Below are 14,736 nucleotides of genomic sequence, written 5' to 3' on the forward strand. Positions count from 1 at the left end.
GAGAACCCGGAGGAAACCTACAGGAAGAATTTTGGTATCTTTTATTGTTTAAATATCTGAATGTATTCTCAACTGTTCCCCCCCCCCCCCGCCCGTGTCCCATCTAGAAGGGACAGAAAGTGGCATCAGAAATAGCTCCCTATCCCCAATATGGGAGCTGTATTCAATTCCAAAATATTTAGGCTTTATAAAGCATTGAATTGTTGAGAGGAAAACTTTTGCCAAACACAAAGAAAGGAAATAAATTTTGAATCCACCAACAATGCAGATGTAAGCTACCCATTAAGGGCAAAGGATCAGATAAGAATAATCTGTAGAGTTTTTAAAAAAAAATGTTTTTTTAAAGTCTTAGTTTAATTTTCTCCCCACTCCGAAAGCACAACTTTATAGTGAAGGGTGAAGGGCAAGAAAAACATTCTAGATTGAAGAAAAACTACAGGGAAAAAGATCAGACCAGACATGGTCATAAAATAGGTGTTTTTACAAGATGCTAACTGTGAAGCAAAAACATCAAGGCACAGACAATGAAGCAATAAATGCAAAATCAAATGATGCTTTTTGGCACCTTAGCATTTCTATTCAGTGCTTTCAACTCATCTGAGTAATCTCCAAAATGAACACAAATCGGCATCTTAATTATTGCTTTTTTCCTAGAAAGTGTACCCTTCTTCAATATAAACATCTATTTAGTTCTTCTGTCGCTTCACAATTCCATAATGCAGAAATAAAAAACAAAATTGCTGTCCACAGCTTCATCTTTAGCTGTAGAAAAATAATTCATATGCCCAAAATAGCCTTTACAATTCTCAAAATGAATATACCACAATAACTTAGGTTTGTTGAAAAATATTTTTTTTGTTTTTTTAAAAAAGTCCATCATTTACAGTTTTCCTTTGTTTCATTCCAGGACACTAACAAAGTAAAAACTAAGAACAGTTACATCAAAAGAACTTCTTTGCAGCTGCTTCTTGCTGGCTCCTGTGAAAGAAAAGAATTATTAGTGTTTGAAAAATGTGATCACACGTTACAAAATTGTACTATACAAGGTGAAGGGACGTTCCCAAGAAGGCTGCGGAAAGTGGGGTGGGGGACTGACTGAAGAATAACATTTCCAGTTTTAAAAAGAGCAAGATTTTTTGGTAAGTTTAACATTTAAAATTGGGGAAATTCATGATTTTCATTCAATCTTCTATTTAAGTTGAATACCATGAAGAATGAATTGTAGTGCAATATTCTTTTCTCAAGAGTCCTTATCATATAAACCAAAGTATTACAACTAAAGTAGTTTACGATGCAGGCGAGTCCTTCATTAAAGTTTGCTTTTGCTGCGGTCCACAATAAAAGCCAGAGCCACGTCAATTGACCTCTTGAAGACATTCATCAAAGAATTAATCATGATGTAATTACAAAAGGTAATAAATCAGTCGTAATATCTCAAGAGTATCTATGTAAAAAGGTTTTGGTGTTAATTTTGATTTTCAAATTACTGGTATTCTGAAGGAAAAGGAGGGGGCACAAGCCGAGAGCAACAACTTTGCCACTTATTTTAACGGTAAGAAGTGTAGTATTCTTGAAAATAGTGGCAGTGAACAAAGTCCATGATGCAGTAATCATAAATGGATGTTGGATGAAGCATGCTTTACAAGATAATGCATTCCTATTCTGAACATTAATGTTAATCTGGATTTCACCTCATTACTTACAAATTATCAGTCCAGTCCGTCGATACACTTGAGTCGGCTTATCATGGGTTATTGTTACTGCGTAATTGTTGGTGGCCCTCTTGAAATGACTTGGCAAGCCACATAGTTAAAGGGCAACTAGGGATTGACAACCACGCTGGCCTTGCCAGCAATGCCAACACCCCATAAAAATAATTTTAAAAACTATATACCAGGTATTTACAGAAAATAATTTCTCTGGGTTTGACAAAGGAAAGCATGAACGAGATAGATAGAGAAATACAGCACAGAACAGGCCCTTCGGCCCACGATGTTGTGCCAAACTTTTGTCCTAGGTTAATCATAGAATTTTGGACACTAAGGGCAATTTATCATGGCCAATCCACCCAACCTGCACATCTTTGGACTGTGGGAGGAAACCGGAGTACCCGGAGGAAACCCACGCACACACGGGGAGGATGTGCAGACTCCACACAGATAGTGACCCAAGTCGAAATCGAACTTGGGACCCTGGAGCTGTGAAGCAATTGTGCTATCCACAATGCTACCGTGCTGCCCTTAAGAACAAATTAATCTACACTCCATTATTCTACCCTAATCCATGTACCTATCCAATAGCGCTTGAAGGTCCCTAACGTTTCCGACTCAACTACTTCTACAGGCAGTGCATTCCATGCCCCCACTGTTCTCTGGGTAAAAAACCTACCTCTGACATCCCCCCTATATCTTCAACCATTTACCTTAAATTTATGCCCCCTTGTAATGGTTTGTTCCACCCGGGGAAAAAGTCTCTGTCTACTCTATCTATTCCCCTGATCATCTTATAAACCTCTATCAAGTCGCCCCTCATCCTTCTCCATTCTAATGAGAAAAGGCCTAGCACCCTCAACCTTTCCTCGTAAGACCTACTCTCCATTCCAGGCAACATCCTGGTAAATCTCCTCTGCACCCTCTCCAAAGCTTCCACATCCTTCCTAAAATTAGGTGACCAGAACTGTACACAGTACTCCGAATGTGGCCTGACCAAGGTTTTGTACAGCTGCATCATCACCTCACGGCTCTTAAATTCAATCCCTCTACTAATGAACGCTAATACACCATAGGCCTTCTTCACAGCTCTATCCACTTGAGTGGCAACTTTCAAAGATCTATGAACATAGACTCAAGATCTCTCGGCTCCTCTACATTGTCAAGAACCCTACCGTTAACCCTGTATTCCGCATTCATATTTGTCCTTCCAAAATGGACAACCTCACACTTGTCAGGGTTAAACTCCATCTGCCACTTCTCAGCCCAGCTCTGCATCCTATGTCTCTTTGAAGCCGACAACAGCCCTCCTCACTAGCCACAACTCCACCAATCTTCGTATCATCTGCAAATTTACTGACCCACCCTTCAACAACCTCATCCAAGTCGTTAATGAAAATCACAAACAGCAGAGGACCCAGAACTGATCACTGCGGTACGCCACTGGTAACTGGGCTCCAGGCTGAATATTTGCCATCCACCACAACTCTCTGTCTTCTGTCGGTTAGCCAGTTCGTTACCCAACTGGCCAAATTTCCCACTATCCCATGCCTCCTTACTTTCTGCATAAGCCTACAATGGGGAACCTTATCAAATGCCTTACTAAAATCCATGTACACTACATCCACTGCTTTACCTTCATCCACATGCTTGGTCACCTCCTCAGAGAAGTCAATAAGACTTGAAAGGCAAGACCTACCCCTCACAAATCCGTGCTGACTATCCCTAATCAAGCAGTGACTTTCCAGATGCTCAGAAATCCTATCCCTCAGTACCCTGTCCATTACTTTGCCTACCACCGAAGTAAGACTAACTGGCCTGTAATTCCCAGGGTTATGCCTATTCCCTTTTCTGAACAGGGGCACGACATTCACCACTCTCCAATCCTCTGGTACCACCCCTGTTGACAGCGAGGACGAAAAGACCATTGCCAACGGCTCTGCAATTACATTTCTTGCTTCCCATAGAATCCTTGGATATATCCCGTCAGGCCCGGGGGACTTGTCTATCCTCACGTTTTTCAAAATGCCCAACACATCTTCCTTCCTAACAAGTATCTCCTCGAGCTTACCAGTCTGTTTCACACTGTCCTCTCCAACAATATGGCCCCTCTCGTTTGTAAATACTGAAGAAAAATACTTGTTCAAGACCTCTCCTATCTCTTCAGACTCAATACACAATCTCCCGCTACTGTCCTTGATCGGACCTACCCTCGCTCTAGTCATCCTCAGTAAACTGCCAGTAAAATTCACACAAGATTAATTGAATAAGTATATTATTAAGATTTTAGTAGCAGCAAGCATGCAAAGCTAATTTAGTACATCAGGGGATTATGTTCTTTCATAGGAATTGGTCTAATAGCGAACTTCCCAGCATTTAGCCAAAAAGAAATGCTAGTGAATGTAGCATATCTGAACCTTCTGACAGTTTCCATGGCATTAAAATTAACATTGGAAATTAGATTCACCATTTAAATTCTTAAAAGGCAGACAAAGTAAATATAAAAATCTATACCAATAAAAGTTTACTTACCGATACATGATATAACCAATAAACAATACGGTTTGAACTGCCACAAACATGAAGAAATGAGTTGTAGACAAACATGATGGGAACGGAGGCAATTCTGGACATTTAGGTTTTTCAATGTTTATCTGTTAAAGATAACAAGAAAGACATCAACAATAAGCCTCAAATAAACACTAGCATTAGTTAATGCAGTGGAACCATGCCCTCAAGATTGCCTCTAAAAAGCACAAACCCACCTGTAGTGAACATATTTGTCTGGACGAACACACACTGGCTGATGTAGAACAGTTCATAGAATCCCAGAATCTCTACTGTGCAGAAGGAAGCCAATCGGTCCAGAGAATCTGCACTGACCCTTTGAAAGAGCACCTGACCTAGGCCCACTCCCCTGTCTTATCCTCATAACCCTACCTAACCTTTTGGACACTAAAGGTAATTTAGTATGGCCAATCCACGTAACCTGCATATCTTTGGGCTGTGGGAGGAATCTGGAGCACTCAGAGAAAACCCATGCAGACACGGGGCGAATGTGCAAACCCCACACAGGCACCCAAGGCTGGAATTGAATCCGGGTACCTGGCGCTGTGAGGCAGCAGTGCTACCATTCCACAATCACTTATCCAACTCAAATCCAGAGAACAATGATGCTTTACCTAAACTTAAATGTATAACAGAAATGTGATATTTGGCTGGAAACTGTATTGTGCAGCTAATTTACCACAATCAAAAAGTCAAAGAATACACAAAACAATTTTGTGACTTTACAACTTACTGGAATTGACCAAATGTTAGACATTTAAATTGTACTGAGCCAGTAAGAATGTTTAAGTGTTCTATATTGTTAAAATTGCTACTGCACTTAGCCCTGCTGCCTCACGGCACCGAGGTCCCAGGTTCGATCCCGGCTCTGGGTCACTGTCCATGTGGAGTTTGCACATTCACCCCGTGTCTGTGTAGGTTTCACCCCCACAACCCAAAGATGTGCGGGGTAAGCGAATCGGCCACGCTAAATTGCTCCTTAATTGGAAAAAATGAATTGGGTATTCTAAATTTATAAAAAAATAAAAAAATTGCCACTACACAACAGAATAAAATAATTGTAAATTCATGTTCTCTCAATTTTACCCAAGATTGGATTTTCTGAACTTCTTTGTGACAAATAGATGCATTTGACATACTGTGCAGCAGTTTCCTTTCAGAACAGTACAAAGAGAAAATTCCTCAAATAACGATCATTCGGGGCATGGAAAATCCCAAGAATCTAAAATTAGATTTAATAGGAAGACTTACATTTCTCTGTACTAATGATGCAAGATCTCTTTTAACAGTATGAAGGTTTTCTTTTATGTCATTGAAATGTTGGATTGTTTCATAACCACCAGTTGCACCACCTGGAAGCTGAGCTGCTTGATTCAGGGCATTAGTTACGGTATTCCTATTAAAAATTACAATATACAAATCCCAGTAAGAATATTTAAAGATATCTGCCACATTTGATAACCTGTTCAGAACTACAAAGATTATATAGTGCTGATGAAAAGTCATCATCGACCTCAATGTTAACGCTGTTCCTCTCCACAGATGTTGCTTTATCTGCTGAGTATTTACAGCATTCTTTGCTGTAAGATTTAAAAAAAACATGTTCCATACCCAGAGCATCCCACAGCACTTTACAGACAAAGAAATACTTCTGATGTGTAGTTATTGGCGCAAAGAAGGCAACTCGGCAAACATGTACACTTTGTTCCACAAACAGTAAAAAAAAAAATCAACGTTAAATCAATTGTTTCACATGTTGGCCAAGGATAACTATTGACAAATAACTTAGAATCTCTTACACCCACCCACCCAAGGAAGCGGATGGACTCTCCATTGAAGATCTCAGCTAAAAATAAAACTGAACTTCAGATAGTGCAGTAGTAATGATAATAATCTTTATTGTCACAAGTAGGCTTAAATTAACATTGCAATGAAGTTACTGTGAAAAGCCCCTACTCACCACATTCCGGCGTCTGTTCGAGTAAACAAGAGGGAGAATTCAGATTGTCCAATTCACTGAACAGCACGTCTTTTGGGACTTATGGAAGGAAAGCGGAGCACCTGGAGGAAACCCACGCAGACACAGGGAGAATATGCAGACTCCACACAGACAGTGGCCTAAGCGAGAATCGAACCTGGGACCCTGGTGTGTGGAGAAACAGTGCTAACCACTGTGCTATCATGCTGCCCAGTCTGTACTGCAATGATCTGTGTGAAGTTAGTCTTACTTCGGTGGTAGGCAAAGTAATGGAAAGGGTACTGAGGGATAGGATTTCTGAGCATCTGGAAAGGCACTGCTTGATTAGGGATAGTCAGCACGGATTTGTGAGGGGTAGGTCTTGCCTTACAAGTCTTATTGACTTCTTTGAGGAGGTGACCAAGCATGTGGATGAAGATAAAGCAGTGGTTGTAGTGTACATGGATTTTAGTAAGGCATTTGATAAGGTTCCCCATTGTAGGCTTGTGCAGAAAGTAAGGAGGCATGGGATAGTGGGAAATTTGGCCAGTTGGATAACAAACTGGCTAACCGATAGAAGACAGAGAGTGGTGGTGGATGGCAAATATTCAGCCTGGAGCCCAGTTATCAGTGGCGTACCGCAGGGATCAGTTCTGGGTCCTCTGCTGTTTGTGATTTTCATTAACGACTTGGATGAGGGAGTTGAAGGGTGGGTCAGTAAATTTGCAGATGATACGAAGATTGGTGGAATTGTGGATAGTGAGGAGGGTTGTTGTCGGCTTCAAAGAGACATAGATAGAATGCAGAGCTGGGCTGAGAAGTGGCAGATGGAGTTTAACCTTGACAAGTGTGAGGTTGTCCATTTTGGAAGGACAAATATGAATGCGGAATACAGGGTTAACGGTAGGGTTCTTGGCAATGTGGAGGAGCAGAGAGATCTTGGGGTCTATGTTCATAGATCTTTGAAAGTTGCCACTCAAGTGGATAGAGCTGTGAAGAAGGTGTATGGTGTGCTAGCATTCATTAGCAGAGGGATTGAATTTAAGAGCCGTGAGGTGATGAGGCAGCTGTACAAAACCTTGGTCAGGCCACATTTGGAGTACCGTGTGCAGTTCTGGTCACCTCATTTTAGGAAGGATGTGGAAGCTTTGGAAAAGGTGCAAAGGAGATTTACCAGGATGTTGCCTGGAATGGAGAGTAGGTCATACGAGGAAAGGTTGAGGGTGCTAGGCCTCTTCTCATTAGAACGGAGAAGGATGAGGGGCGACTTGATAGAGGTTTAAAAGATGATTAGGGGAATAGATAGAGTAGACAGTCAGAGACTTTTTTCCCGGGTGGAACACACCATTACAAGGGGACATAAATTTAAGATAAATGGTGGAAGATATAGAGGGGATGTCAGAGGTAAGGTTCTTTACCCAGAGAGTAGTGGGGGCATGGAATGCACTGCCTGTGGAAGTAGTTGAGTCAGAAACGTTAGGGACCTTCAAGCGGCTATTGGATAGGTACATGGATTAGGGTAGAATAATGGAGTGTAGGTTAACTTCTTAAGGGCAGCACGGTAGCATTGTGGATAGCACAATTGCTTCACAGCTCCAGGGTCCCAAGTTCGATTTCGACTTGGGTCACTGTCTGTGTGGAGTCTGCACATCCTCCACGTGTGTGCGTGGGTTTCCTCCGGGTACTCCGGTTTCCTCCCACAGTCCAAAGATGTGCAGGTTGGGTGGATTGGCCATGAAAAATTGTCCAAAATTCTATGATTAACCTAGGACAAAAGTGCGGCGCAACATCGTGGGTCGAAGGGCCTGTTCTGTGCTGTATTTCGCTATCTATCTAAGTCTCTGGAATGGGGCCTGAATTCTCAACCTTCTGATTTAGGCACGATATCACGACCACTCAAATGCAGGTTGGGAAATTTAACCAATCTTTGTAATTTAGGACACTTCTGGCCCACCTTGATCAAATTATCCCATGAAGTAGATAGCTACAGATTTGATCAATGTTGTTCTTTTTGGGGTTGTTTATGCATTCAGATTTACAATTTTTAAATTCATTTTTATGGGATGTGGTCTGGCTAGGCTAGCATTTGTTGTCCATCTCTAATTGCCTTTTATGGTGGTGGTGGGCTGTGTTCTCGACCCACTGCAGCCCATGTAGTGTCGGTGCAGCCATGGTGCTTTTAGGGAGAGAGTGTTCCAGGATTTTGACTAGGCGACAATGAAGAACTGAGGAATTAAACAATTATGAAAGGAGTCACTCCCAGACAACTCCTAGAGACTGGAAAACAGTCTCATCCAGTCACTGTAGAAATTTTAATCAAAAAAGTCCAACTGAGATGACAATCCTTCAAGATTGCTATTTCAGTGCTTTTTGTTTTTGTTTAGAATCATAGAATTTACAGTGCAGAAGGAGGTAATTCAGCCCATTGAGTCTGCACCGGCTCTTGGAAAGAGCACCCTATCCAAGGTCAACAACTCCACCCTATCCCCATAATCCAGTAACCCCACCCAACACTAAGGGCAATTGTGGACACTAAGGGCAATTTATCATGGCCAATCCACCTAACCTGCACATCTTTGGACTATGGGAGGAAACCGGAGCACCCGGAGGAAACCCACGCACACACGGGGAGGAAGTGTAGACTCCGCACAGACAGTGACCCAAGCCGGAATCGAACCTGGGACCCTGGAGCTGTGAAGCGATTGTGCTATCCACAATGCTACTGTGCTGCCCCCTTAAGTAGAGGAACACATCCATACAGATCTTAATTTAACAATAATTTTAAAATACAGCTTGAAGCAAATGGTAATTTGTTTTACAGCTAAGGTGAGCTCTTTGCTTTAAAAGTTGCCATGATGTGGAGATGCCGGCGTTGGACTGGGGTGAGCACAGTAAGAAGTCTTACAACACCAGGTTAAAGTCCAACAGGTTTGTTTCAAACACGAGCTTTCGGAGCATGGCTCCTTCTTCAGGTGAATGGTTCACCTGAAGAAGGAGCCGTGCTCCGAAAGCTCGTGTTTGAAACAAACCTGTTGGACTTTAACCTGGTGTTGTAAGACTTCTTACTGTGCTTTAAAAGTTGGACAGCCCCAAAATCTCCAGCAGCTCCAATTGAAGCAAACAGGGCTATAGGACAGTACAAGAATACAGATGAAGGACCCAAATGCTTATGTTAAAACAAGATGAACTGTCTAGTTACATTGCAGTGTTGATTCTTAAGAGTTGACAGTAATTTAATGAGTATTAGAAAATAAAACAGAAAGGCACGCAAAAGTACACAATACTCCTCTTCCACTTAATGGAACAAACACTTCCAAATTCATTACATTATGTAAAAAAACATAACTTTATGGAATAAGTGATTTTAAGAAACAAAAGCCATTGAGATTGTGCAATGCCTCTTCACTATTCCAAAGTAGATTAAAATGAAAGCTAGAGGCATTTTTATTGGGCCTTTAATCCCTGTCTGTTAACATAATACACAATCATGAATTTGATTTTCAAACCATCCCTCAGTTAATCTGCCTGAAACCATACATTTCATTCAAATTGGGTTCTCAAATCTCTACTCACTTTGTCAAATAGCAACAGTAGAGCAAAGAAAAGAATCTTCTGTGGTAGTAAATAGCAAATGTGTATAGGCATATATTTCACTTTACAGCTATCAAGGATTCAGTTATTTTATGTTTCAATGTCATTATAAAAACAGGTACAGCTGCAAAAATTGAGCACTTCTATAAAGAAAGAAAAAGGTGCTAAAATATTTGAACTTAAACTAATTCAGAATTTAGTGAGGGAGAAAAATGATAAAGAAAAGTACTTAAATGTACATGGAGAGCGTTAGAACAAGATATGCTTGACATTTTAAGAAACTGGGGTAAACCTTTATTTACAATATAGATTTGAAATCACAGTTTCAATCAACATTTCTTTCGCTTTGTATTCTATTGTTCTATTATATAGTTCTTGCACTCTGAAAGAATGGGCTAAATAGCATTGCTGACAACCAAAGTCAATCTTTCATGGGTATCTGGAGTTTTCTCAAGGTTGTGAGCTGCCTCCTTGGATGCAACAGAGCAGCTAATAGAAAACAATATTGTTGGGAGTTACATACAGGCCATACGGAGTAATGGCATCAATGAACCAGATGCGCTTTTCATGAAAATCTATTGTCATTGTTGCCATTACTAATACTAGCTTTATTCCAGATTTATTTATTTAATTACATTCCCCAGCTGTGGGTGGTGGAATTTGAACTCCTGGCTATGAATCTTTGCTTCAGGTGCCTGGATTACTAGTCCAGTAACAGAGGTTATGTTACTACACCCCATTACTCTCAGCGAAAAAGCCCACACAAAGTTTTGTGGGCAAGCGCAATAATGCAGATGGCAATTTACTTATTTTCCAAATTCAAATGATCAGATTGAAGCTTTACAGCCATTCCATGGATTTCATAGAATTTACAGTGCAGAAGGAGGCCATTCGGCCCATCGAGACTGCACCAGACCTTGGAAAGAGCACCCCACTTAAACCCACTCCGCCACCCTATCCCCGGAACACAGCAATCCCACCTAATATTTATGGACATTATGGGCAATTTAGAATGGCCAATCCACTTAACCTGCACATCTTTGGACTGTGAGATGAAATTGGAGCACCCGGAGGAAACCCACACACACAGGGAGAATGTGCAGATTCTGCACAGACAGTGGCCCAAGCCTGGAATTAAACCTGGGACCCTGGAGCAGTGAAGCAACTGAGCTAACCACTGTGCTGCCCTAAGTATTGCTCATGCTTCTAAAGGTGAAGAGTTAGATTTTAAAATGAAATCAAAAGAATATTTAGATAATTAAAATATATAATGCTCTTTAAATATAATAAAATGACATTGCAAGGCTCGGCTGAGGCACATTTTGAAAATAGCAAAGTTTCAAGTGGTTTTAGGTGAAGGTGAGAGGCAAGTGTAGTTGCTGCTCTTGATTGCATGTTAGATGAGAGGATGGTTCTCAATTGAGGTGCCCAGAATGGTGGAACAGGCTGGCAATATTCAATGACTCAAACATGATAACGACAATAAACAAATTTAGTGTCTTTAACAGAATAAGACATCGCAGGGGCTCTTCACAGGGCTGTTAGAAAACACAATACAACACAGTGTATTAAGATACCGGTGTAGATGATCGAAAGTTCAAAGTTAAGAATTTGCCTGAAAAGGGAAAAAGGTAAAATGGTTTATGATGGGAATTGCAAGCAACATGTCCACTGAAGATGTAATGAAAGTGTTGAAAAAGGTGAGGCAATCACTCATTCTAACCACTTATTTGATTACAGATAAGGTCAAATGGGATATTATGATTGCTGAAGATTCCCTGGCGTCGATAATTTGTGAGAGATAGTACTTAATCCTGAGTAGCTCATGGGATACAGATGATGTAATTAATGAGAGGAGCCAGGTCTGTCCAGTTTTGCAGTCTGTTATAAGATTTTAAATTGAACATCAGTTTTTTTTGCCAAATGCTGTTGAGCTGAGCAAAAGTGTACTACATGTACTGGATCTGTTCTTGAAGGAAGTCTCTCGAAGTATCTCTACAGAAGATCGCAAGTAAAACTGTTGTGTTGAATTTATATGTGGCATTTGAACTAAGGTCAAATTTTTACTTTTATTTAAGAACTGTTTAACTGCTAATTGTAATGCTATTTATTTTGTGGTCAATTCTTTAAATATTTAAGATACAAGTTGGTCAGAGTCATCACTCCTGGGATGAAGTATCCTTTTCTGGCAGTTTTAAAAATTGTTTGGGGTTCTCATCCGTTATCGTAACAAAAGTTGGGGTCTGGTCCAATATCCTAACAGGGGGTATCACACAGCCTTGTGCAACTTGGATCTCGATTTTGAAGGCTTTTGTTTCAGATCCTCCACTCAAGACTGTTGTAGTCATATCATCGTGAAACAATTGCAGGATTGTGAAGAAGTTCCTTGGACGTCCAAATAGTTGCAGCACAATCCACAGAGCCTCACAATTTAGAGCCAAATACAAAGAGAGTTCCTGGTGTGGTCCTTACATTTCCCTTGGACTTGTCTTACAAAGATCGTGTCAATCTGAGAATTTCTGCAGCCACTGGAAGTAGGCTATGCAGGAGAGTCAGATCTTTCCCTGCTATGGAGGAGGGAAAAAAGTTAATACATTTTTAACTCCATTCTAGAAGATAATTACATTTGTTGCATTCCTGAAGTTGTGATGGGGAGAAGTTATTATTCTTCCTAAATCAGTGGGACTTTTTTTTCTTTTATCCTTTCATGACATCTTGTCTATTATTGGCAAAGGCTACAGTTGTTGTCTATCCTCTAATATCCTTTGAACGGAAAAGTTTGTTAGATCATTTCTGAGTCAATGACAGATCTGGAGTCACATATAGGCCAGTGCAGTACATGACTATGATCCAATGAACAGGTAAGTATTTCCTTCCGAAGGAACCTTGCTGAACTAATAAGGGTTTTACAACAATCATCATGGTCACCATTACACTAGTTTTATATTCCAGAATTATGAATTGATTTGGAATCCATGTGGTTGGATTTGAACCTATGTCCCTGGAACATTAGCCTGGGCCTCTGGGTTACTAGTCCAGAGATATTACCATAGAACATAACAGCACAGGCCCTTCGGCCCTAGATGTTGCACCGACCTGTGAAAGCCCTCTAAAGCCATCTACACTATTCCCTAATCGTCCATATGCCTATCCAATGACCATTTGAATGCGTTTAGTGTTGGCGAGTCCACTACTGTTGCAGGCAGGGCATTCCAAGCCCTTACTACTCTCTGAGTAAAGAACCTACCTCTGACATCTGTCCTTATCTATCTCCCGTCAATTTAAAGCTATGTCCCCTCGTGCTAGGCATCACCATCAGAGGAAAAAGGCTCTTACTGTCCACCCTATCTAATCCTCTGATCATCTTGTATGCCTCAATTAAGTCACCTCTTAACCTTCTTCTCTCTAACGAAAACAGCCTCAAGGCCCTCAGCCTTTCCTCATAAGACCTTCCCTCCATAAGAGGCAACATCCTGGTAAATCTCCACTGCACCCTTTCCAATGCTTCCACATCCTTCCTATAATACGGCGACCAGAACTGCACGCAATATTCCAAATGCGGCCACACCAGAGTTATGTACAACTGCAACATGACCTCATGGCTCCGAAACTCAATTCCTCTACCAATAAAAGCTAACACACCGTATGCCTTCTTAACAACCCTCTCAACCTGGGTGGCAACTTTCAGGGATCTATGTACATGGACACCGAGGTCTCTCTGCTCATCCACACTACCAAGAATCTTACTATTAGCCCAGTACTTGTCTTCCTGTTATTCCTTCCAAAATCAATCACCTCACACTGTTCTGCATTAAACTCCACTTGCCACCTGTCAGCCCAGCTCTGCAGCTTATCTATGTCCCTCTGTAACTTGTAACATCCTTCTGCACTGTCCACAACTCCACCGACTTTAGTGTCATCTGCAAATTTACTCACCCATCCTTTCACGCCCTCCTCCAGGTAATTTATAAAAATGACAAAAAGCAGTGGCCCCAAAACAGATCCTTGTGGTACACCACTCGTAACTGGACACCAGTCTTAGTAAAACTAGTTAGTAGTCCTGTGACTTTGTTCCTCCACGTTTCCAAAAAAAAAGTAAAATTTAGCCTTTTGAGCCAGGGTTTCATTCAGGGATCTTCCCATCCAGTTATAACACCAACTGGATTGCAACTAAAGTTTGCATAATGTTGGATCTCTTGGGTCTTCTCTCCCCAAGGGTCATTTATCTTCTGGATTTGTACTTGGGTACAGCTTTGCGCTGTTGGAATGCTGCTGCCTTAATATTTAATCGTGTTGTTCTACCAGACGAGTTTACTTATGTTCGAGGAACTTATGTAATAATAATAAATCTTTATTAGTGTCACAAGTAGGCTTATATTAACACTGCAATGAAGCTGCTGTGAAAATCCTCGAGTCGCCACACTCAGTCTCCTGTTCGGGTACACAGAGGGCGAATTCAGAATGTTCAAATTACCTAACACACATGTCTTTCAGGACTTTTGGGAGGAAACCGGATCACCCAGAGGAAACCCAGGCAGACACAGGGAAAACGTGCAGACATCGGCAGCGACTCAAACCGGGAATCGAACCTGGGATCCTGTCGCTGTGAAGCATCAGTGCTAACCTCTGTGCTACCACAGTTCTATATTGTTTTTGTTGAACATATTTTGGTGATGACAATGCTCAAACCTAATGGTCTGAGCACAGGAGACTAGCACAGCGGACTTTATATGATCCCACTGCTCTGGAAAAGAGTTGAATGTGTGAAGATTTTCCAGATTGGTTGTGAACTACAATTCTACAATTAGAATTCCTCTCTTCATCATGCTGATGTCGGGCCAAAGACAGGGAGCTGGGGTTTTTGAACCGCATGACATCATGGCGCTAGATGAATGCTCATTACTGATCAAA

The 14,736-nt window shown here is 41.2% G+C and overlaps 1 protein-coding gene across 2 annotated transcripts in view; it reads right to left on the reverse strand.

Annotated features, from left to right (window-relative positions):
- Positions 1-835: 835 nt before the first annotated feature.
- The window catches only part of lman1 (lectin, mannose-binding, 1), a 55,294-nt gene continuing 41,393 nt past the window's right edge, over positions 836-14,736 (reverse strand). The window contains exons 11-13 of one of the 2 annotated variants that reach the window (XM_038790606.1): positions 5,529-5,673; positions 4,242-4,363; positions 836-978 (exon numbers count right to left, since the gene is read on the reverse strand). In XM_038790606.1, the coding sequence (XP_038646534.1) occupies positions 942-978; positions 4,242-4,363; positions 5,529-5,673 (304 nt within the window). In that variant the 3' untranslated portion in view covers positions 836-941. Of the gene's footprint in view, positions 979-4,241; positions 4,364-5,528; positions 5,674-14,736 lie in introns of those variants that run through there. The other variant, XM_038790607.1, reaches the window with a different exon arrangement.

This window comes from Scyliorhinus canicula, chromosome 3 (assembly GCF_902713615.1).
Source record: "Scyliorhinus canicula chromosome 3, sScyCan1.1, whole genome shotgun sequence".
Lineage (NCBI taxonomy): Eukaryota > Metazoa > Chordata > Chondrichthyes > Carcharhiniformes > Scyliorhinidae > Scyliorhinus > Scyliorhinus canicula.